This window comes from Montipora foliosa, chromosome 3 (genome assembly GCF_036669935.1).
Source record: "Montipora foliosa isolate CH-2021 chromosome 3, ASM3666993v2, whole genome shotgun sequence".
Taxonomy (NCBI): domain Eukaryota; kingdom Metazoa; phylum Cnidaria; class Anthozoa; order Scleractinia; family Acroporidae; genus Montipora; species Montipora foliosa.
The window spans coordinates 25,990,631-26,016,720 of NC_090871.1; the positions used below are offsets into that span (position 1 = coordinate 25,990,631).

Below are 26,090 nucleotides of genomic sequence, written 5' to 3' on the forward strand. Positions count from 1 at the left end.
GAAGACTTTGGTAGCGTCCTTTCGACGGGGTAGATCGACAAATGTCATTTACGCACAACCGAAATGCTCCGCTCCGCTCCGCCGTGCTCGCGCGCCGAAGCGGAGCTCCGCTATTACAAATGTTGCCTAAGGTGTCACAATCAACAATGATTATTACGTTTGAAATACCTCGTACTGAGTGCCTTAGTTCTTTGCAATTAATAATACCTCAATCACATTGCAGCGATAAGTTCCATAGAAAGCGTTACCAATTGTCCACACACTTACAATAGTGTTTCAAATGACCTAATATTACTGCCATTTTTAATTTATTTGTTACTATCAGTACTATAATACTTATACTACTTATTATAATGTTCTCAGCAAGAGAAGAGTAGAACGAAATATTCTGTCCTGTTATAGCTATTTACCTTATGGCGTTTTACTCAAAGAATTCCCAAGGTTATCACAATAAACTTCAAAGGAACAAGATCGAACATACCGCATGCAAGCTCAACAATTCAACCTTTTCGCTGCCAGAGTTTAACTCATTACACTGTACGGTGAACATAACGCCTGAATGACACTCGGTTCAAACATGCCTATCAGTCAATGGATTAAAAGGTCTATTTTCTCAGAAAGTATTGCGCTAAGTTATTGACACCGATTGGGAGTCTCCGAGTTTCAGTGACTTGCAAGCAGTAAATAAGAACTGCACCGTACATTGACTGTTGCACACATTTGCTCTGAAACGCAAACTTCCGGGTCTGAATAGATTTTTTTTTTTTTTTGACCGTGAGATGACCCAAGGCATTTGATTTGTCCCTGAAATAACTTAGTTGTGATTACGAGTGCAATCCACTACTCAGCACACGCCAAGTGAGTTTGAGGTACCGACAGCTGCTGACCATTTAAAACTCAAAGAGAGGTTGTCAAACACTGCGGTTTAGCCTGTGATGCATATGTACTTCCCGAAACACGGAGACAACCTTTACCCCACACTTTCTAAGGATTATACTAACTAAAATTTCGAAAGGCAAGGACCACAAGCGTTGAAGACGAGAAGTTCGCATTTTTCCCTGATAGTAAATATCGTTGTTCCTTTCTATCGAAACAAGTCTCAAACCCTTATGGACTTATTTACTCTTTTCGTATTATTATTTATTTTAGAAGTTACATTGCTGAGAGAGGCTACTAACTACTCACCCAGTGGTAACCATCTATCACAACCGTTTACAATGAAACTGAATGTATACCTTATTTCCCACCTAGAGAGACAACTTGAACTATTCTTTACACGGTCCAAGGCGATATAACTCCTAAGGAAAACCAGCTCAACCAAACCGCGTTCAGTGTTTACTTGGGAAGACCCGTTTGTTTGTCAGAAACTCACCTTAATAACCATACTGAACAATTACAGGGGACTGAAGTCTCCTTTAGAATGAAAATCAATCCAATGCGGGCCTTCTTCTTATTAACAGTTCAGTTTTGACTGTTTTATAAAACGCTCATATTCGACTTTTTTAATATAACCTTGCTTACTTGTCATGAAGGATTAGCAATCTTTTCAAAAGAGCAGATAATGTCATATGTTGGGTATTAGGCAGATGTATGTACACGTATCTCTCTGTGATGTCGTAAACTGTAATCGCAGTGATATTCTGTATGGAGCGTCCAGACTCATTTCCCGAGCAACGATCGAGATAGCCCCAAAATTCTGTCCATGACAGAAATTTCCGAGGAATTCGTTGGTTGAACATCATCAAGAATATCTTTGGTGTTTCCTACCTCTAAAGTAAACAAAGTAAACAAAATACCGTCAGTTACACGACAGTTAAAACGTGTGTTAGTTAACGGCTTGGATCGAGGTTGGAAAAGAAGAGTCAAAGGAATGTGAGAGGTGTAAGTCAAAGAAAAATAATCCTCTACCCCCAGAGTAACTGCAAAATTCTTTTATCAAATCGTTGCAAGCCAATAAGCATCAGTTAGGAGCAAGGAAGCAAGGCATTTTGAAAATGATCCATTGTTTCCTCGCAGCCAATTCTGTCGGTATAAATTTGTAGTAAGGCACATATTTTGATTGAAGTCAATTGCCCTGCATTAGAATGAGTTCTCAAACTACTAGCGATGTTTATTTTTCCTGAGCTAACCGCAACGTGTTATCCACCGGCCTAATCTAACATTGATCACGTGGCGGGTACAGTACATATGTAGATGTATGTAGAGTTTCGTCCCAAAGGGAGCTATCTCTCGCATTACATTCAAATTGCAACTACACAGCAGTTGAACCATCACCTGAAGGAACCACGACGTAAACATGTTTATTTTTATTTTTTGCGTCTTTCATAGTTGATGCTGCCGCAGAAGTGTGTCTCATATAAGTGTCTGGTACCGCTGAAGAATAAGTTCCTTTCGCTACGATACTAAAAAGATCATCATCTGAACTGTCAGTTGGCATCTCTGGGGGGGGAGGTGGAAAAGATTGTAAGGATGAAGTGGCTGTGCCAAAATGCTTGTCAGAGCTACGCAAACTGGGATTGTTAGCGTGTGATTCTGGCAAGGCATCCAAAGGAGAGAGAAGCTCTCCCACACTAGGAGCACGTAGCGTACCTTTACTAACATTCCTCTTCTGGATAACGCTTGCTTCAGAAGAAATCCCTCCAGGAATACCTCCTGGTATGGTATTAGGATCTGACCCCAAGCTCCGTGAGCCTGTTGGTTTCTGGCCCAGCTGTGCTTCTCTAGCCTTATGCCAGATATCTCCAGGTTTATTGCTGAAACCAGGATTTGTTGTTACGTTAAAGCTAGTGTCGTTTGATGCATTTCCATCATTGCATTTTCTCATAGATTTTGGAGTTTCTCGGTGGTTTGAATAAGGAGTTTTCATTCCGGGATTTGTTTCCTTTAGCGAATTAGCCGTTTTCAGAGGGGAGTTTTGGACACCACGACTATAGGATAAAACATTCTGTGTTGCTATCGATGATTGTGTCCCCCCCGACAGTATAGGAAGGGTGTTTGCCTGGTAGTATGAGTCTGTTCTTCCCGCTGCCGTATGTGAAGCTTTAGCCGGCTGACGAAGGGAGCCATATGAAAGAGAGAAACCATCCTGGTTTGGCTGGTTTTGATACTGATTTAATGCGGCATCGTTAGAAGCGGACCTCAATGGAGTTTGTTGTTGTGGGGCATTGTTGACGAATCCAGAGGGTCCGTTTCCTGTATTTAGTGGTGTATTGCCCATCGACTGGCAAAATGAGTCATTTGACGTCCCAGGCTTTTGTCGAGGTAAGGTCTTTGCAGCCGGCTTATGCTGTAAGGAGAAATCAAAATTTGTCACTTGACGATGCGGATGACAAACGTTTCCAGCACTTAGATGTCTTGGGAGTTGAACTTTTTCTTCTTCATAGTTAATTATTCCAAGGTCTTGCTGTCTTTCATGACTTTTGGATACGTTTCCGGTGCTGCTGGCTCTTGTTCGTCTTGGTGTTCCGGTCCTGGGGTCAGTCGAGGTGTGACTTCGAGCAGGTGTTGACGGTAGGCTGGACACTGCATCATTCGCAGGTGATGTAAATTGGGGCTGGTCAGTTATGATTATTGATGGCTTGTTATTGTTCTTGCCACTGTTGAATGAAGGGTTAACATGAATACTTGCAGGATCACCTTTGTGGACTGTTCCGTTTTCGGCTCCACTGAATCTGCCAAGAAGAACTTTTACATGTGAGAACTATCACTCAAATAAACCTTTAATACTGGGTCTGTGTCTTTCAAATATTAGGCAGACAGGCTATATTTTCTTCTGGCCAATTGAAAACAATCTGAATTAAATCACTACCTTAAAATGCGGCTATTATACACCATAAATTTGTGATGTCCTCCTTTTCTTGTAACCCCAAATGGAAAAACAATACAAACATTTTTCTTCACAAGCACCCTTGTCCAATAATTTTTATTTTAGTTGATCGACGTAAACCTGTCAAGTGACCACGTCTCACTGTACTTGTCAAATGTAAACTATTTGACAAGGACAGTGCTCTTATATGTGATTAGCATTCTTTCAAGAGGACAAAAATGTTCTCAACCCTCTTAACATGAAGAAAACTGTATACACTAAGATACAAGGAAAGGTTACGTTTATATAAACGTTGGCCGTGTAGCAATTATTTTTTAAACAAAGTTAACTGAATGGAGTGTAATGTGAAGTGCTATATTTCTATCCCATATGAACCATGTGAGCGTTAGCCCTACTGATGGAAATGGGCCCACACAAGGACAGAGAAAAACTCTGACCAGAGTGGGAATTGAACCCACGACCCTCGGGTTAGATCTCCGCCGCTCTACAGACCGAGCTACAAGGCCAGACGGGAGCTGGCCGTGGGAACTGAAGATGTTAAAGTCACGGCAATGAACATGTACAAGTACAAGGAAAGGTTACGTTTATACAAACGTTGGCCGTGTAGCACTTATATTTTAAACAAAGTTTGGGCCCATTTCCATCAGTAGGGCTAACGCTCACATGGTTCATATGGGATAGAAATATAGCACTTCACATTACACTCCATTCAGTTTACTTTGTTTAAAATATAAGTGCTACACGGCCAACGTTTGTATAAACGTAACCTTTCCTTGTACTTGTACATGTTCATTGCCGTGACTTTAACATCTTCAGTTCCCACGGCCTGCTCCCGTCTGGCCTTGTAGCTCGGTCGGTAGAGCGGCGGAGATCTAACCCGAGGGTCGTGGGTTCAATTCCCACCCTGGTCAGAGTTTTTCTCTGTTCTTGTGAGGGCCCATCTCCATCAATAGGACTAACGCTCACATGGTTCATATGGGATAGAAATATAGCACTTCACATTACACTCCATTCAGTTAACTTTGTTACACTAAGATACGTTTGGCTTTAAACGCCTCTCGAGGACAACAAGGTTTTGCGAGACAACCGTTTCGGTACATAATATTTCAACTAAGAAACTAGAAAACGCAATGAATGTGTTAACAGGCTAATTCCCTCGGCTTTTGTCCCCTGACAGGATCATCTGCGCGTCATGCCAAAATGGGCCTCTGCTCTTAAAGATGGTCATTTATGCAGTAGTCCAAGGATTACATATGAATTGAGAACAATTTAATACTGTGTGATTAGCGGCAAAGTATTATTTTACAATGTACAAAGTACTATTTCCCTCACCTATCAATGTTGAACTCTTTTTTGACCTGGTTATTAACGTCATGAGCGGTAAACACGACCTCGGGGCCTTTACGATTCATCGATACGTCCGTTTGATAGGTTTCTTTGCCTTCTTTAACTTCAACTTGGCCATATTGGTTTATTTTCTTCTTTTCCTTTGGCAGGGCTATGAATCGTTTCGGCCTATGTATTACATCGAGCTTGATAAATTCCTTTTTTTTGCCAGCAGTTAGAAAGAAGGCCACCACTCCAAGCATTACAAGGGCCGCTCCAAGCGCACTTAGGATGAACACCGATATGTACGCAGACTTATTCTCTGCAAAAGAAAAACAAATCTTGTATTTTATGGAGCTCATAGGAGTCTTTTTTACTACGGGTTCAAATCCAAACATAGCCCTTGAAGGTGCACTACCCTCGTTTACACCCTGATCGCCTCTTCAACTTATGTGACAAGCAGCAGGATTTTTGTAATTTCTTCAATTCTGATATATCTCAATAAATGAAGTTTTGGAACGAATTTCGCTGAAAATGTTTTGGAAAGACAAGGTTTTTATAATCCAGATAATGGCATGTGAACTATTGATCTTTAACGTTGGAATTTTCATGATTTTTCCGCAAAGGTGGTTTCAATTTGACCAGAATTTCCTGAAACAATCATAAAATCAATTTGTAAAGATAGTCTATAGATGTTGTAGGCCAAATCCGGTCTCAGGTTAAATAGTTTTTATCTAGATTAAATTGATGATCCTCATTTTACCTCAGGCTGAATATGCACTCTTCCTAGTTTAAATCAGCTATCATCCCCCGAGAAAGGGATTGAAAACTTATATTTTCCATCCAGCTCTGTCTTAAGCATCTCAACTCATCTTCTTAAAGTTTCTTACCATCTTATCGGTTTAAGTATTCGTACACTTATCCATTCAGCCTCATGCGCTTTTGATCATTGTATGTTAAAAAACGCAAGATAAATTAATAGATTATTGTTATTATTACTGCTTAATATTTGAGATTTTGTTTATTGAGGAGCTTAAACCTGGGCTAAATACCCAGAAGGACTCCGTTCGTGCCAAATTAGGGAGCTTACGAAACGACGACGCCGACGGCAACGACGACGCTACAAAACAATAGGTTTAGCGAGCAAAACCAATGGCTCTTCACGCTCTGCACGTGCGTTTTACATTTTGGTACATTTCTTTGCCGTCATCTCCTAAATGACGACGTGAAATGACTAAATTCAAGGTTCTGTGGAGGACTTTAGCACATGACGATGAATTTTTAGTTGTCTCTCTACGCTTCCAACTCACTCATACCAGTTTAATTCCTCGACAGTTACTACACATTTTTAACGTGAAACTACATGAAATAGTTTCTTAGTGATATGAATAACGCGAACTTGTATTTTTAAATAAAGTAGTCGTAGCCGTCGGCGTCCTCGTTTCGTAAGCTCCCTATTGTTGACGTGACACTGCGTGCAAATATGTTCTCGCATTTAAAGTGCCCCTGTGACCAAAACATCAATTCATATATTTCTTTGGATTTCAAAACTATGTTAACAACAACACTAAGTGACCCACGTTTTAAGCCTTGATTTCAAAAAGACACCTCTTTATTTTAACTGTAATTTTCCTATTTAATGGTCCGCCATTACTAACATTATGTTCTTGAGAGAGCTGGATCGAGGAGAAATGACGTCAAAAGCTCACTAGTTTAAGAATGCAATACGTGTGTACGCCGCAGAATTAATATGCTGCACGGGAGTTTTGGGCTTTCAGACTTTTAAACTCACGCTTTGCATATATAATAAGCTGCGTTCACACGCTGAAATTTTAAGTTAGTGAGCCTCTGACGTCACTTTTCCCTGGATCCAACCGTCTGAGGTCCAATCGGTCAGTTTTGAACATGAGTAATGACGGACCGTGAAATCCAAAACTTACACTCAAAGTAAACGGCCTTTGGATAAAAATCAAAGCTCAAAATTTTGCAAGTCAGGTGTTAAGCAAACACACTTTCAAAATCTGAAGGAAAAAAGGAAGTGGTTTTTTTTATCACTGGGGCACTTTAATAGCGCTTGATTTTATTCTCTAAGGATTTGTTTTGTATGTTTATATTTAATTAAATTTTTTTATTCATTTTGACTTGAAAATGACGTTAAGTAAACGTCGAAACGTCGTCGCTTTTTAAAGTTTTCAAAAGTTTTTAACAGTTTTTTAGAGTTCTTAACCATGATGGTTTTAACTTTTGTCCTATCGCAATGTTTTATAGTTAAGTTATTGACAAAACCTATTCTTTTACGTCTTATTATTATTATTATTATTAGTAGTAGTAGTAGTAGTAGAAGTAGTAGTAGTAGTAGTAGTAGTAGTAGTAGTAGTAGTAGTAGTAGTAGTAGTAGTAGTAGTAGTAGTAGTATAAATACACTGGTGATTATACAAAATCGCGCGCTCTCATTGGCTCGCTATCTCGGATTATCAGCCGATAATCACCTCGACGGACAAAATGGCTGCCAGTAGTCGTTTTGCCACTGTAGGTGAAGATGATTTCGCGTTGAAATGTTTTTTTTTTTCTCTTTTTTGAAATAATCACCTGTGTATTTATACTAAAACAATTATTCGCCTCAGGCTCAGTGATTATAGTTGAATATTCACCGATAATCACTTCGCCTTCGGCGAATAATTGTTAATTATAATTATTATTATTATTATTATTATTATTATTATTATTATTATTATTATTATTATTATTATTATTATTATTATTATTATTATTAACATGGTAATGGAACAAAGAACTGTACTATGCACTTACCGGTACTCAAACTCGTACCCTCAAGGTCTATTGTCCTATGCCTTTACCACTACACTGCAACGATGAATATGCTCAACCCAACACAGTTCTTTTTATTATTTACTTTTGTATAGTAAGTCATCATCAATAGCCATTTAAAATAACCAAAAGTAATCCTAACCTGACCCTATTTTTCTTTAGGCTCCAAGGCAAGTTCCTTCATTTCAACTGAGTGCAAATTCAACGTTAGTAAAATGAGGATCACCAATTTAACCCACTGGAGGCAAAAACTAATACAACCTGAGACCGGATTTTACAAGCATAAAAGATACTACTTTAAAAATATATGTTTGTGTTTTAATCTTTTAATTCATGTGCCATGGATTGTAATAAATAAATAGCCTTATTAAGAAATATCGTTTTTAACATCATATCTTTACGGATGCCGACCGGAATGTTATTGTGAGTAAATTATCCATTGGCTTCAAAACTCTTTGCGACAACTGAATGCCGAGAGGGAATGGAAATATTTGGTCAATATAGAGAAGAGGAATCAATAGCGTTGTCTTTGACAGTGATATAATGTCAAACGTACCTTTCATGTGAAGAAACCATAAATACAATGAACCGGCTACTCCCATCACAGCCGGTTGACTTTCGTGCGCCATAACCACTGGAGAGTCACTGGACACTTCCCCTGAGATAGGTCCCCTACTGCTCCCAGAACCAGGTCCGTTAAGTTCTCCTTTTGTCACGAGAATGGGTGTTGTGGCGGCGGGTTCTGTACTGTTTGCGTCGTTGTTCCCGTTTTCTTGTATCGTAATTACTAAACCTGTGGATGTGGTTGGAGTCTGAATGACTTTGTGTCGTTTAGGTGTGACCTGTGTTGAGTTCGTGTACACAATAGGAACCGTTATGGGCCCACTAACTTCAGACGTTAATACTGTAATGTTTAGTTTAGCTGTTCCAACAACTTTACTTACCGCGTTCGGTTTTATTGTTGTTTTCATGCAGGGCTTTTTGGAAGTGCACTGCCTAGAAACAACAGTATCCTCAGTGGGGGTTGTACTTTTTACCGTTGCAGGGGATTCCGTTCGTAGTTTTGGAGAAGTGGGTGAAGAAGTGCGTTTGGTGACCTTTGGTGCTTTTGTCGTGCGTGCTGTGCTTTTTCGAAAGGTATTGTTTGCAGTGCGAGTCCTCTTACGTTTGGTTAACGTTATTCTACGTGTAGGTGTGACTCTGGCTGTCTTAGGTTTTTTACCTGTGCCTGGTGTTGGTGAAGTAAAATTAAAATTGTGCTTTTCAACTAGAGGAAAAAAGGAAAGAAAAGATAACAGGAATAATTGATTTGAAAGGACAAGTGCTTGAAGGAATTTCAGCTAAATAAGCCAGCGACTGACTCATCATCCGCCTTTTACGGGGAATAAAGAACCATGTGGTCAATAATGCTTTCTCCAAAATGCATGTATTTCAACAGACAAAATAAGGTATTCAAGGGAAAAGAGGGCTGCTTATATACCTCCATCATCGTTTATAAGAAACGTTGTCAACAACACTTATATTAGGTTACAGAAGATCTCCAGTAAAGATCTACACAACAGTGTATGGAGAAAATGAGGGACCAAAACTAAAGGTAAACCAAGAACAAACTTAGCTACTGCAATCAGATCAGTACAACGCAAAAGCCGTGATTACGGTCTACCAGAGAGCACGCTCCTACATGAGGTCTCGAAGTATAGGCTGTGACTAGACTGCTATGATGTTCCAAGCAACACCAGGAACCCATGACCCGGAGTCTGCAATTCCCATACTGGGCCTATGTCAAGGCATTTTTACAGACCGATCTATTTTTAGACCACCTTTTCGGAAACAATAAAGGCATTTCCAGTTCGGTGACCTTATAACGTCAGGTTAGTTTCTTGTAATTGGTCATCGGGCTCCTGTGGGAGTCTCATTCGCGGGAAATTCAATCAAAAACAAATCGGTCTGTAAAAAGACTGTGACACAAACACAATGAAGTTGTAGGCTCCGGGCCATGGGTTCCTGGCAACACAACATATGATCCCTTGGATAGAGTGATTTTTAGCAGAAATCGAGATTTAAGACACAAAGACTATTGATAGCAACTAATGTGAACTGATCGAGATGGATATATCTGAATTGAGGCCTAAACAAACCTTTCAGAAGCGACAACAAGTGTGGTTCCAATGACGCAAACAAAAATCAACAAATCAGCAGTTTGAGTATATTTAACAATTATTCTTTGAAATCGAGGTGAATAGTGGCAGGATTTTTACCGAGCCGCGAAATTGTTTTGGTATATACAGACGAAGTGATCTCAACATTTACACATAGTTAATAGAGGGGAATGGTTTGGAAGCTCGGCAAACATCAAAGGAGCAAACAAAGATGCCAAGATTTAGGTTGGAAAGTAGCCTGCGAGCAGGCTGTTCAATCGTTTGTTTCGCTCATACACTATGCATGAATTACGTAACCAACACGTTTCTATTGGTTAGTTCCTCAGCACGGAGTAAACAACTATTGTGTTTTGAGCACGGTCAAGGCCAAGAAAAAAAGCCAACACATACAACAAAGAAATTTGTCGGGTTTATAACCATTCCCCTCTACTAACTATGATTTGCAGAAGAAAACCATTCAAAGTTGATTTAATTGACATCTCAATTCATGCGTGGAAACTTTGAAGTGGTACAAAGCATGCGCGAAGGTGTTAACCGAAGCGTAAAACGTGGCAAATCTAAATAATCTTCGTTAAAATACTCGTCACAATCAGCAACCTAAATCGAAGGTCTGCTTGTTAAAACATTTTCACTGTCAATGGCGGCTTTATGACCCGTCTTGTTTCTTCGCAGTCATGAAGAACTTTCTTACACATTTTTTAAATTCCTTTTTTTTTCCATTTTCTCGATTTCAGTAATAAATTCGTTTTGCTGGGTGAACCAGTTTAAAAAATAGAATTTCTCCGAGTGAAACAATTTTTTAGCAATAATTATTTGGAAATACGAAGTCAAACACTAGTTGGCAAAAATATGAAGTCTTCTCTTTCCTCTGAAAACTTTCAGCCCAAATTTTGTGGCCCTCTTTGTATTCTCTGGTACAGTATTATCTTAAATACTCAATATTTCAAATACAGAAATGACGGCGAAACGCGAGTTTACGTCGGCCATTTTGTTTTGTTTGGATCACGTATTATCCATTCCTTATGAGTAGTGAATAATGCTCAATTTCTCCAAGATAGCGAACCAATCAGATTGCTTGAAGCACCAAGATCAGTGAGTATATACTACATATATATATATTTAGCTAAGCCTAAAAGCGGAGCTCCCGGGTTATTTATCACTGGCTGTAGGGTTAGTGAAAACAAAAGGTTTTGGAATTGTACGCGTTTTGATGTTTCCGGTTACTGATTAATTAAATCATTTTCTTCGCTTTCTTCTATAGAAAGATTCATTGCCTAACTAGTGAATTCCACGGTAATGCACCTGTCACTGTAAACCCCCACCCCGGGGAAACATGGGGCATGGGTTGAGCTTTTTGGGGTCTTTGATTCTTTGCCTTGCCCTAGGGGGTGGGAGATTAATTCATTTTTTTGCGTTGCCTTCCCAGAGAGGCGGGGGATTAGTACATTTTAGTCCGTAGCCCGTTGCCTTGTCCGAACAAGAAGGAGTAAGAACACTTTAATAACCTGGTTGGACAGGGGTCAGAATTTGCACAGTAGTAAGTAGCAAGGATTGACAGGCCTACACAACTCCTTAACGGTTGAGACTTTTGCACCATATTTTCGGTCTTTGACCTCTTTAAAGCTTTGCTCTTACGAGCATGTCTTTTAGGGGTTTTCCCCTTTGAGAAGATATGAGTGGTGGCTCTTTGAAAATTTACCGTAGAGAAGGCTGTTTTGGTATGAAGGGCCAATTTCTTAATAAAGCACGTTTAAGGTTTGGCACTGCCGGGTGATACTGTGTCGCAAGATATCTTTGGGGATTTCATTCCTTTGCTTCAGCGCTGATTCACTTTCTGTGAATTTGATGTCTGATAGGAGTGTCTCAATCAGACGTTTTGGATAGCCTCAAGCACGGTGACGTGATTTGAATTTGCAAATGTTCTCTTCAAAAGTTGTTCTTGAAGAATTAGAGCGTAGAAGTCTTAAGGGCTTCGTCCTCCACGAATCCTTTTTTGACACCTCGTGGGTGGCTGGAGGAAAAATGAGTATACTGAAAGATTTCAGACGGCTTCAAGTGTGTTCTTATATCCAGAATGGATTGATTTTGAAAGCGTTTGAATTTGTATATACAACAGTGTCTAAACATGTGGCTTCAGTGTTTGAGATTTCAGCTGTAAATTTGATGATAGGGTGGTGTGAGTTTGCTTGTGTGATGAACTTGTTTATATCCGGTTTGCTGACATCCCACAACGAAAAAATGTCGTCAATGTATCGTTTCCAAATCATTGGCTTGATGACGCTTTTGCTGAGAATCTGTCTCAAGATCGGCCATAAAGATATTTGGAAAGGCAACGGTCATTTTATTACCCATGGCGGTACCGTGAATTTGTAGATAGTTCTTTCCGTTTAACTGGAAAGAATTCTCTTTGAGTATGAGTCTTAGCATATCTTTGATATAGTTTGTGGGGATTGGAGGGTTATTTTTGTGAAAGTTTTCGTATGCTTTGCATCCTGTAGTGATTCCCTCTTCCTGTCGTATATTTGTATAAAGACTTGTGACGTCCAACGATAAAAGGAAAGTTCGTTTTCCTATCTTCGTCTCTTCAATGAAATTGATGAAATTTGTAGAGTCTTTAAGTCATTTGTAGTGTGCATTTCCTGCCTCAGTGAAAGGTTGAAGACATAATGGACTTCTTTGTCTCCTTTTATGGTGATGTTTCCTGAATGAAGGTAGAAAAATTGGAACTTGTTCCATGTGAAAATGTGTTGACCAAACGTTGAAGTATTCAAAAATATTAAAATGTCAATCACACTTCTGAAAGTAATACTGCGGGTTTAGACAAGGAGGTTTTTGTCCCCTTTATGTGGATTATCCTCATTTTGGTAGGGATTAGACCCAAAAATATGGCCCCTGTATGTAGGGCATTATACTTGTTTGGTTTTGCTTCGTGGCTAATGCCCTATGTTTCCCCGGGGTGGGGGTTTACAGTAACAGGTGCTTACATTTTACGCAAAAAACCAATATCGCATGAATCACGAAGCGATGAGTGCGATATTGGTTTTTCAAGTGAAATTTACTGTGGAATTCACCAGTTAGGCAATGAATTTTTCTTGAATCGCATGAGTTTCAAAAGAAAACAGGCAAATCCTGAGCGAGCGAACGGAAAAGGAAAAAAGCCATTTCAAAGCCAACTGTCAAAAGCCAGCGAATACGAATCACGCTAAAATTAGAAACGTGATGTGACAGATCGTTAGGAAACTTTGTCAGTTCAAGGTCAAAAAGGAATTTTATTAATGTACTTTAATCCACTTTATCTCTGAGAACGAGATCATTCACATTGTGATGCATTGAAACACGCCAGCCTGGCTTGGAACAAGAATCGGCAAAATAGGGCAACCGAAAAAGGACAAACTTCAAATAAGATCTCCAACAAATTACCTGTACGTGCTTTAAACAAACATTTGAAAACACAAGCTAGTGACATTTCTTCATAATTTTACAAGAACTCATTGCGATTACGTTTAATAACGTAAGGACAAAATTTTCTTGTCACTGCCGAGGCACATCGAAAAACAATGAGGCAAGCGGAGTAAAAAACACTTATTTGCTCGCATTTTAGAGCAAAACAAAGAAACAAACCATTTCTTTAAGTCCAAAACGAGTACAGATGATTGTTATTTATTATGCACTAGTCAATTGAAAGCACAGGGGCCCCACCCCCAGGGGGGATTTAACATTTGTACAGTGTTGCATTTTGAATTCATTAATGTCAAACCCTTTGTTGTTTTACGCAGTTAAAGTGCCCCTGTGACCAAAAAAACCACTTCCTTTTTTCCTTCAGATTTTGAAAGTGTGTTTGCTTAACACCTGACTGGCAAAATTTTGAGCTTTGATTTTTATCCAAAGGCCGTTTACTTTGAGTGTAAGTTTTGGATTTCACGGTCCGCCATTACTCACGTTCAAAACTGACCGATTGGACCTCAGACGGTTGGATCCAGGGAAAAGTGACGTCAGAGGCTCACTTGCTTAAAATTTCAGCGTGTGAACGCAGCTTATTATATATGCAAAGCGTGAGTTTAAAAGTCTGAAAGCCCAAAACTCCCGTGCTGCATATTAATTCTGCGGCGTACACACGTATTGCATTCTTAAACTAGTGAGCCTTTGACGTCATTTTCTCCTCGATCCAGCTCTCTCAAGAACATAATGTTAGTAATGGCGGACCATTAAATAGGAAAATTACAGTTAAAATAAAGAGGTGTCTTTTTGAAATCAAGGCTTAAAACGTGGGTCACTTAGGGTTTTGTTAACATAGTTTTGAAATCCAAAGAAAAATATGACTTGAATTGATTTTTTGGTCACAGGGGCACTTTAACGTCAGGTGAAAAATGACCTTGCCTTAGCCGAATTCGTGCATACTTTTATAATAATCATATTTTTCGAACCAAACCTCATTCCCCTTGCTAGTTGTTGCGTGCATTTATTGGCCAAACATTGTATATTTTTTACGTACTGACTTCTAACTAATTTTCTTTCAAAATCGAGATGGTGACTGAAGTATTGAAATATAATATCACAGGCACCCAACAATACGCCTTTTTCGATATATTAAAATTCTGCTCGACAGTGAGGCCGTGAGGACAAAAACAGAGGAAAGTGGATGATATGTAAATATTTTTGACGTTCATTCCAACGTGTTTCTATTGTTTTTGTCCTCACTGCCTCACTATAAAGCTGAATATTTGATATTTCGAAAATTGCCTATTTGTTTCGGTAGAAAGTCTAGCACGTTTTTCGACGCTTGGAACCAGTCACTTTCTGTCAAGGTTAGTGTTACAGCCCCCGAGAAAAATCCCCGCTAATTTTAACAAACCGTTACTGTCCCAGTCTCCCCCTGAAAAATGCGCAGGTACAAAAGCGTAATTCCACGGCATGTCCCTGATACTCCCCTGCTACGTTCCGGGGGTGGGGGGCCGTGGTTTCAATTGACTAGTGCATTAATCCCAGTTAAGAATATAAGTTCTAGTTTCATTCCTGGACAAAGGAAGCTGCATCATGCAACTTTATCAAGTTTAAAATTTAAAATCTTGTTAAGATATGCCAATAATCGCAATACAATGCAAAAAGCAGCTCTAAGCAAATTAAAAGTAAGCACTCAGCTTTGAGTTTATATCCCTCAGATGCTTGACTTGAATAACTGCGTATCCACCAGTGTGGTCCTGGCCACACCTATATATGTCAAACTGGACAAATCAAGCCTCCTTTATGTTTAGGTGTGCTGATTACAAAAGTAAACCTGACTTGAGCCCGCGATCCAGTCGAAAACCAGTACCTTGTCAGCGGTCAACTTTTAAAAAAATAGCTGACTTCGATGAGCTCTAAACTTGAATCTGCGATATGGTCACGTGATAATGGTCAGCGGGTACCTTGTTTTGACAGGTGTCAATTGACCATAACATGGATGTCAAATATCAAAGGTGTATGCTGTTAACTAGCAGGAGTAGATGGCCGCCATGTTGTGCACAAGTACCCTAAACGTGAGCCCGCGATATGGTCACGTGATACTCGTCACATTGGCATACATGGAGGGTTGGATGGACTTACGTATGGACGTAGGGCGGACCGTCAATGACGTCATATATAGCTAAAAACAACATTTCTCGCAACGATGGGTTACCATATTTTCTTAACTATGGTGCTCCATCGTTATCACATCTTAAAAATTACATTTATAAAAGAAAAGGCTCCACAACTGTTTGGATCATTTTTGGATGTTATCTCTCGGTGGTTGTTACGATTTTCTGCATATATGTATGATCCCGTATCGTGCAGTTTGTTTTTCTTACAACAAGGGGTAATACTCACCCCAAGCATATATGATCTTCAAGTACTTGTAGACTCCTTTGCAAGGGTTCCCGAAATAAGTTTCATTCGCAGTCACTACACACCGATTTCTGTGCTCGCATAATCGCATGATATCTAGCGTGACGTTCTGATAAGTGCATTTGACAAAGTTGTCGTCAGTATCATTGGCTCTTAACACCGAGGGGTCAGCTTCGGCAGCATTAAATGGACATAAAGTATCTCCACCAGATTCGCGTCCGTACCCAGCATTGTAGATGATCATGGCAAGAGAAGAGTTGGCGCACTCAAAGTGAAAGGTGTTTCCTTGGCATATGGTTTTTGAGGTGACACGTTCCATTTGAATTACTCGAACCGCTGAAAGGAAATAAATTTAAGTGAATCAGATATAAAAGAGGCGTTTATATAGCACTTTATCCTGTGGAAATGCTCAAAATGTGAATAACGAGCTTTTACTCGTTAAGTCGATCAAGCATACGTGGGCGGGTTGTGATTTCACTAAAATTATACCACTCACACTCACTCAAAGAAATGTACATTTCTTTTTCAACACAGTAACTATTGTCAAGCGCAATTTTGTCAAATGCTACCTTGTTACATTTTCCTGAATGTAATGCAAGGTACTTGATTTAGAGGAGTCTGTCGAAAATAATGTTAATACTTTATTTTTTGGGATAAAAGTACATCCTAGAAAAATGAAAACTGAAAGGCTCGGTCAAGTTTTTTGTGGGCAGCGTGGTTTAAAATCAGCTCCGAAAAGCCACACCCTTTTGTTCGTGAAAATTTTTTATTTTCGCTAAATTCAATTCAACATCGCTTTGTCTGCTTTATTCGGGAAAGTTTGTTTTCTCGGACAAACTTTTCCCAACCTCACCCGTTGCCAAATTAAAAATTTAACATATTTTTTTCATGTGTATCACATCTGTGAAACTGAATGAGAATATTCTTGATTGGAAAGTGAAAGATTATTCAGGAAGATACCAGAACAAAACAATTCATGAAGAACTTGAGGTGATGGATGCCAAAACGGTGTAGAATTATCTGTTCTAAATTTTATCTGGTAATCTACGAAAACGGTCTATATAAAGAATAGTGTTTTTGTTTATTTCTTATGGTATAGTCTCCTTATTTTGTGCTTTATCTGGGTTTTGTTAAACCCGATCGCATCGGAGAAAATGCTAGTGAAAAAGAAAACATAGGTCCAATTTTGAGTAGTTTGGTTCTTGATCTATCACTCTCTCTCAAGAAAGGTTTCCAGTGTATAATGTTTCCAATGTATAATTTAATCACAAAAGTTGAACATACTCTTACCGTATTTTCTCAAAAGGTTCCATTGACAAATTTGAGGATTGGAAGATTGCAAATGTTTCTCCATGAAAAATAAATGAACGAGTGATTTTTGATTTATTTTGAAATCTGAATTTTGAGAGTTAGGTGACAAAAATCTCGAAATATGAATTTTAAATTTAATTAGCCCTTCTGGTAATTAAAACTATGATGGTGAATTAAAATACTAAGGCTTCGACGAAAAAGAACACATGTCTTTGTGTTTGGTTTTAAGAAAATTGCGGCGATTAGTTGTGTCGGAAATGCTAAACAAAACGTCGTTTATTAATTTTCAAAACGAAATTTTATGAAGTAAGTTTGGACTCACAATTATCAAATTCATGTTCTTTAGTCTCAAAAAAAGAGAGTTTAGGTGCTGTTGTTTTATCAAGTCATTCATATGACTCTCTCAAAAGACTAAAAACATTCCAAAGAGATAATTTACAATTATTTTTAACAAAAAATACTCAAGACAATAATTCATATCTGTGAATTTTTCAGTGGGACATAATTGTGCTAACAATTTCTGTCTAATTATTTTAACTTCCCCTCAGATAAAATTTCTCATTGGGAAGTCAGTCTAAGTGTTCCGAAAATAGTGTAAAGAAACCTAGTGTCATTTATTGCACCGCGAGGAATAGCAACAACACGTCGCATTTGTGATTTTTTATCTCTTGTGTCCATTCTATTTAACAATGCAACGTGTTCTCTGGATTACAAAAAAGATCGTCATGCAAGGTTCCTGGAAATTGGTTCATGAAAATCATAATTTTAAACAAAAATATTTGCAATAAAATACTGGTATATTTCTTTACATGAGAATATATCGGCGTTTTCGTTCAACTATATCCTTAGCTTCGCCACATCCGTTGTTTATTGCCCAAGTCTTGACATCTCTCCATCAAATACTTTTCAATCCAGATTACTCCCGCAGTGTCAAGGTATTCACTTGAAACTCAAGTTTCGCCTCAATTTACGAATTGTGGTCAAAGACGGCATAACTATGACAAACCTCCATACCTCAAGTGTCTTGCGGAAAAACTGAATTGCTTTCTTTTTCTTATCTTCCTGTATGAAACATTTTAATTGCAAAACTTCAAATTGTTCTTATTTCTAACTAAAAGAGCATTTCAAATGTCAAGACGACTCGAGTGCGTTGAGGATTTTTTTTTTCCAGAATATTTTATCTTTATTTTCATCTTTAAGTGTGACTGAGAAAGCGAGAACGCATTTGGCGGCAATGAAACAGTGGGCAAACAAATCTTATCCGTCGCCTTGTGACCACAAACAACCCGTATGATACCGAGGTGATAACATAGATATAGCATGCAAGATAAGCTGGACTTACCACCATTATTGACCGTGATGGTCATCTTTAGCACAAGGATGACTTGGATTATCTGACGACGAAAACAAAAGAGCCAAAGTCCAAATGACTGGAGGCAAGGAAAATAATATGTGCTAGAAATTCCTTAAAATTTTACCTTGAAGAGAACTGCAAACGAATTGAAAAGCCCCATCATGGATGATGTCCTTTAGCCTTAGTCTCTCCGTTCTGAGCTATTTCGCCACATTTTGCCGCAAAGGAGCTATGTAATTTTTGATGGCGTCCATTCTCATCACTGAAACACAAACCCCGAAGATTGTTGTCATTCAAATTAACTTGCCTGTCTGTGAACGCGAAGTTTATGGAGACTTTTCATTAATTTTAATGCACTTTTATTAAGCATTGAGAATTGTCTGGTGGATTGCAGGGACCTGTATCTTGTTCCTTCCAATCTCCTAAAACCACAAACGAGGTCCATTTTATAGACTGCCAGACTTGTTACCGCCATATGCAAGTATCGGTCTAGGCGGTTTGTTGGAAATGTGAGGATATTCCACTGTCTTTCGCATGGTGTGGAATTTGATTTTAAAGTTGAGTCACCTGTCCTACAGTGAACACCTGCTGACCTAATATGCAAACTGGGTCGCCAAATCCACCAAGCTGTAATTACAACACTATGTTGTCAATTATAAATAGAATACAAAGCAAATGGAATTACACAAAGAAAGTACAAAAATTATTCTGCACAATAGAAGCTGTTTACAAATTTGCATTCCGAGAAACATAGTTTGTCGTTTAGCCGAATGAAATGAATGTTGCCCGAGAGTTCACAGATGAAATTAGTTTGTGATGAACACATGAAAGCAATTCGAGCAAGGGATTCAGTCGAAGGTGATTGTTTACGAAGAACGGTTTCGTGCAGCCAGTGTACTCGGCTGAATGTAGGACAATAATAACAAAAAAATGCCAAACATAGTGTCCACAATGGCGAATAACAAATATTTTTATCATAGCTGTTCACTGCAGCTATGAAGAAGAAACATCTTACAAGGCATTGCAAAATATCGACAGCCTAGAAGTTAATATGCAGGACTCGAAGAATCTAGAAAGAAAACTCAAACGGGAGATCATTAAAGTACAAGCTTGAAAATAATAATGGTTAATACTTTAAATAATAATTTTATCCTTTTAATCCTTTTTATATAGCACGTTTGTTCTCTACCCCATACTTATTGACTTATAGAGTGCTCACCGCAAGGTCTTTACTTTTTTTATAACAGGAAGACTATTTCCTTGAGGTATTTTATAGACCTTCAAGGGTTCAAACACAGGTCCACCCAAAATGCCCGGCTTTTTAACTAAATCCCAATAGGGAATATTTATTACAACACAACTAGTCAGTTTTGAGCTTGAACAACTTAAAATTCAAGTCCTCATTTGACATCTCATACTAATTTATAATTTACGATTTTGTTTTGGTAAAAGATCTCAGCTGTTAGACAGTTCTCATTTTAGTATCCCTAGTGGTGCCAAAACGGGAAAAAATTCATGAATCTCTCTTTCATGAATTGTGTCATATTGCTTTAATTGTTTTTAGGAAGGTCCCCAAGCCACTTCCAACTGATACCAGTGCACGCTTAAAAAATGATGTTTGGGACTCTTTTGTAAACGATTTTTAAACTGTATGCGAATTCAATAAAAAAAGGTGTAGAAATTTATACATCACAGGAAAGTACCAAAATATTTGGGAATACTAGTCCTTTACTATTTTGATGTAAGAGTTACACTTCTTTACTGAACATGAACAATTATTAAGATACAATAAACAATGGGATTATTAGACAGATATAAGCTTTTGTCCTCTATGAAGTCAATTGGTCAAAACTTCCCTGAAAGGCAGCTATTACACGGCATAATGGGCGTTACGTAACTGCTGCGTAACTTGTATTGGAACTGTGTTCCAAGTATGTGTTGAAAGGATGTTTTCTTTTCAAAGAGAAAATCATTAAATCGAGTCCTTGAGGCCTGCATAGTATAAACAAGTGTTTTTCACTGTCAGAGATAATCGGACGACCGATGTAGGTCTGAACCACTGGCAATTGGAAGCGAAAAGAAAGCAAAGCTAAGAATGAAACAAATTCAGAACCCTGCACATTATCATAAACATTGCTGTGGATGGTATATGCTCGATAGGACAGTGACACCGACGTAAAACGTCTAAAACGTAGTCAGAATCCAGATGTCCTACCCTCTAGAAGGAAAGCATTTAACTAGGGCTCATGAAATAAATATTAGCTTTGGCTTCTTTTCTTTGATATTGGAAAAATACCGTAAAAAATTCAGATTGTCTGATGGACGAATTATCCTCCAAATGAAGTTTGACAACAACGACAAAAAGAGCCTTTCTCTTCTTACCCGACGAGTTTTATTGTGTAACATAAGAGTGGCACAAAAAACCGTTTTAGCCATTGTTTGAAATCAAAAATAAACTACAGGTAGAAAAACGCACATCTACGAAGAATCACTGAAGAATCCTACTTCATTTACATTTTTTCGGTTATTTAGAAGGACGCCTTCTTGAAAAATGTTATCACAATGGCATAAATCATCAATTTGAAAAAAATTCATTGCTCTCAGGTGGGCTTAAGGCTCTATTTTTACTGTACTTCATCAATACAATAATATGATTCACTGTTTCCTCTAGGTTGCTAAGGCTCTCAACTTTTCTATTAATCTACGTGCCAATAAAAGGTACTGTGAGCCACCTATTATAGTTTTTCCTCGCCAGCATACAAATGTAAATTCCGGGATAAAACACTAATTTATTCTAGGATGTCGTTTACTTGTTTAAAAACATATTTCCCGCGAGACAAAAGAAACTTTAAAAACTGAAGATAACACATCAAGTCTTAAGCAAAAGTCTTGAGCAAAATATTAAACATTGTCTTCACCTAATTTACAATTAAACAAATTAACTTTTGATATTTGTTATTTATTCCTTTTTGCTGGGTTGCCAAACCCAGTCGGAATCTCCGTTTCATTTTTCCGTTTTTTTTTTCCGTGTCGGTAAAAGTCTTGCCTGTCACTCCCCTGCTAAGTGGTGTCTTTGTGCATAGAGTCTTCTGTGCGTATTTTGTTACGTTTAAGGGGCTGGGATAATGCGTAGATTCCTCCGGTGCACACAGGAGGACATTTAATTAACCTGCAATGGCGTCGAAAGTCATTGTAACGCGCATGGCGTTTTAGTACATCTTTAAACAAAATATACCCATATGGAGCTCAAGAATGGAACGTCGGGACAGGCGGTGAAACATAAAGATCTGGAATCTTAAAAGCGACGAGTAATGGACTTCGACAGCAATCTTTCGCCCCTCGAGCCGAAATCAAAGTGAGCTGTACTTCTAATATTTCGCCAAGGTGGTGTTATGTACAACACTGAAACCAAACGGAAATTCTCTGGTAACTTATGGGTTCAACAAAGACAGAGAAGTAATCGAACACCTTAAGTGGATCTGTGATCTCTGTTGTCTGTCTCACAGTGTTTACTGAAGTCGCATCTAAGTTGTCTGGCAAGTAACATTTATTTTGTACTCAACTCTGCAAAGGTAAAAAAATTGGAAATGTGACAGTGAAAAATTATTTGAATGAAAGCTTGTTGTCTCCTTTGTTCTTTATTATTTACGGTCAAGGTTCTTTCGAAAAGGGTTGAACTGTCAGAAATTTATTTAATTGCATATGCTTTATGACACCGATTGTGTAGTTCGTCTGCACGCACGCAATTGAAATAGGAAGGGTTTTTTGCCTTTAATAGCAAATATGTTGTTTGTTTCAATAAATTTTTCGCTGGAAAAGATTTTTGTCAGATTTCCATGTTTTGTGAAATTTTGTAATGTTGTGTAATTTTCGAGCTTAACAAATTTGCATACGTGTGTTGAAATATGATAAGGGAGGATTTTTGTTGTAGTGCACTGTAAGAAGCGCATAAGTCACGAAAATAACCAGGTCTGTTGGAAGCGTGCTTGAGTTTCAACAAAATGAGTGCCAAAATCGGCAAAAAATTGTGACGCTCATGAATAATAAAGTAGCTGCTAATCCCAAAACGATGGATTACCTGGTGATAAATAACCTCGTCTTGGAGAGTAAATTTTTGACTTTGCAGAAACAATGGTCAACCTCAAACTTTATAACACTTGAAAGAAAAAGAAAACTAACAAAAACAAAAACCCGGTTCTTGCCATCGTTTGACACAGATGCTTCACTGTTTCTCGGGTAACTTGATCACGGCGCCCGCTGAATTCGATGTGTTTTTCGATTTTGCGATTTATTTGTGCAGCCAAAAGTAAAATAACAAAATTGAACGTAGCAAAACTCTCCCAAAATGTTTGTCGCTGATCGCAACTTTTTATATTTGCAGTTCAAAATTAATGTTGTTTTCATGTCGTAAATTTTATTTATTCTCGATCGACCGTCCTGGAAACTTCCTTCTGCTCTTCCTAAAAACCTAAAAACTGTGTATCAATATTTATTTACTTTTGCGTCAATATTTGTTTTGCATAAAGCAAGCTAACAAAATCTGTACCTTGCCTAGTTCGCATTTGTTAGCGTTAAAATCGAATTTTCGGTCCAATCCTTCTGTTATACGAAGGGATATACTTTTTAGGTCACCGATCCAGATACTAACCCCGCCGGACAAGGATAAATTTCAGTGAACTTTTGTGTTACAAAGCTGTCAGATGCTCAGAGTGCACGCTTAAACTTGTGGTGAAAAGAAGTTGTGAGGGAACTTGAAAATGATCAACACGTCAGCCTAGAAGCCAATGTTTCTCGATTCCCTTTTATTTTCTTCAATCTTTCTGGGTTCAGTACTTTGGTAGTAACCACATGTCTTCTCAGGGGGCTATTTATCTAAGACTTCTACCATAGCACTACAATATACAACACCAAAACAATATCGCGTACTGTTAGACCTACATATTACGCAAAGACAACTTGAATCTCCTGGAAGACAACACGCAGTTCAGTTGACAATATGGAATAAATCGCTGTGTTACTTCACTACCACACGTAAGCAATGCGTGTCTATTTTTTCTAAAGATGACAGGAATTTCTTCTTTCTGACAAATGATTAGGCCGGTAGCCAGGTTTTTAACCTCAGAAAAGGATCTGTTTCGTCGTATGAACGTGTGAGCCAAGGGCCTCTGCTGGTAGGACTTCTGCGTGACCCCTTAAATGGTCTTAATGACCCCCGACTTGAAAAAACTGCCTGTAACGCTGCACGTACCAAAGGCAACCCAGTGTACGCTCATAAAGCGTCTAGTTTATCTGATGTCACTGCCCTCTCTTTTTCATGTTGAGGATTCATCTAATTAAGTGAACCTTAGACCTGGAAGGCCTTAAATTTTCACCGTTTCACCATCTCTACTGAGATTTTCTTTCATAGCAAAAACAAATTGTAAATAAAATAAGGGCTAAAGATGACACAATTTTTAAATTTACGAATCTATTCTGATCTCTAAGAACACCCTAAACGGTTTTTTAAAATATATATAAAAAAAACAGAAACGAAATTGAAATTATAAGTCACGGCAAAGCGGTGGAGAATACCACAGAAAAGGTAACTATAACCTATCATAATATTTGACAAAGTGAAATCTCAGTACATTTTGGTTCTTTTTAGGTTGTGCTCTGGTGCGGTTTTTAAGTTAGCGCCGTAAGAACCAATGCCAAATGAATTAGCTTGAATTGCTTCAAGTAAGATGTTATGTGAGCCAATCATAGACAAGTAAAGACAAGCAGCCAGCGGCCACTTAGCGCGGGAAAGTGAGTACGAGAAAGCCACTTTTTAACCTTGCATCCATAGAGAGTGACTTAAAGCCATTGAATTGACCTTCAACAAAGCTCGCACATTCACATAGGACAACAAACACAAGGATGGAATGTATCATATACTGACCTTCGAATATGAAATCAAGTAAAGCTATGATCCTCGCAGTCATAGACGCAAGTTTAGCAATTGCGTAGAGAAGCCTGAAAAAATCAGGACTTCAACGGGGTTTGAACCCGCAACATCGTAGGTTGCGTAGTTAGGTTGCGGGTTCAAACCCTGTTGAAGTCCTGAATTTTTCAGGCTTCTCTACACAATTGATAAAATTGCGTCCATAACTGCGAGGATCAAAGCTTTACTTTATAAACACAACTCCAAATGTATTCGTAGAACAAATATAAATAATTCAAATAGCCCTCACAACCACCTTACAACACTATTCAATTTTGTCTAAGTCGTAACTACAGCGACACTATCTTGACAATTGCCTAAAAATCTGAGAAATGTAAACTGAGAATTATACGTAGGCGATGATATGCATTTGGCATGGACTTGTGTTGAAAGAAATATTTCATCTTTGGAAATTCATCAGAGCGATTTTGTGGTCTACAAATTTAATAAATGGAGAGCTTGGAATCAAACTCCAAAAAAGAAAAATATATATACATTGACGTTCTCCAACAAATTGATGGGCAGTTTGATCAAAATCGAGGTCCAACTACTGTTATGATTTGCTTCGTGAAATTTGTGCTGCTGCGTCAAGGCATTTCTTAGACCAAAGTCTCTGATTGAAAAGACTTAGGGTGCGTTTGATTGACCCGATTCCGGAATAAGAATACGTGGAGTGATACTTTAAAACGGTATACTTGGCGTTTTGAACCAACAAGGATAATAAAGATATGTTTAAAATAGCGTGTTAGCAGGTGTTTGACAATTTTAATGTGAATCTCCGTAAAAACCAAGGATTTCTGACTTCTATTCCATATATTCCTATTCCTGTATACGGTCAATCGAACGCACTCTTCATGATACTTGTCGTCAACTCAGAAAGTGTCAACAAGACTATTTATCTGCGTTGATTTTCGTTTTCGTGAAAAAAGATCGGATGTTTGCTTTGTTGTTTAGACTTTCTCATCGAGTCAGGAAAAAAATGGAATCAGTCTCAATCGTTTCGTCAATCTCAAGAAATAGTTTTTTTAGACATATCATGTGTTTCTTTTTTTTTTTTTATGGCGTCTCTTCAGGATAATAGATATAGAATTTTGACGGCAGGGCACTAAGAGTAATTTAGCTTTAGTTCAGGTATGAGCTTGTTTGGTATATTTTACATCACAATATAACTCGCTATCGTTAAAGCAATTTTATTTAAAACAAAACCAGGCAGGTAAGCTACGTAAAATACCTGATTAAGAAGTAACTTTGTTGATGGGCAAATTCTTCAAGAACGGTAAAATCAAGGCCGAGCACCGGAACCATCAGTAGCTGTCGGTTTGTCCTCCAGCCTCAGCAAAACCATCATAGCTTCAGAATTTTCTGAATGAACATGAATCATTAATTCATAAGAGAACGTTGGGGAGAAGAGTCATAAAGATTCTAGAACCGTGTGGAAGTTGTTAGAGATGTCCTGTGAAG

The 26,090-nt window shown here is 38.3% G+C and overlaps 1 protein-coding gene across 2 annotated transcripts; it reads right to left on the bottom strand.

Annotated features, from left to right (window-relative positions):
• LOC137997173 (uncharacterized) lies at positions 1–26,090 on the bottom strand. Of its 2 annotated transcripts, none has more exons than XM_068843009.1 (8): positions 25,861–26,090; positions 18,792–18,929; positions 18,656–18,707; positions 15,985–16,338; positions 8,538–8,774; positions 5,159–5,474; positions 2,275–3,671; positions 1–1,769 (listed from the first exon to the last, which is right to left on the bottom strand). In XM_068843009.1, exons 2-8 carry the CDS (start codon positions 18,828–18,830, stop codon positions 1,660–1,662), a joined length of 2,505 nt encoding a protein of 834 aa, XP_068699110.1. In that variant the 5' UTR covers positions 18,831–18,929; positions 25,861–26,090; the 3' UTR covers positions 1–1,659. The 2 variants fall into 2 exon arrangements, with proteins under 2 accessions (XP_068699110.1, XP_068699111.1); XM_068843010.1 differs by adding an exon at positions 9,204–9,248 and having other exon boundaries at positions 1–3,671.

Coding starts and splice junctions, on each gene's coding strand:
- LOC137997173 (XM_068843009.1), bottom strand. CDS start 18,830: ATGATGGGGCTTTTCAATTCGTTTGCAGTTCTCTTCAAG. Junction 8,775..15,984: donor GAAGATCATATATGCTTGGG/GTGAGTATTACC, acceptor CCACATCCACAG/GTTTAGTAATTACGATACAA. Junction 3,672..5,158: donor AAAGAGTTCAACATTGATAG/GTGAGGGAAATA, acceptor TCTTCTTGGCAG/ATTCAGTGGAGCCGAAAACG.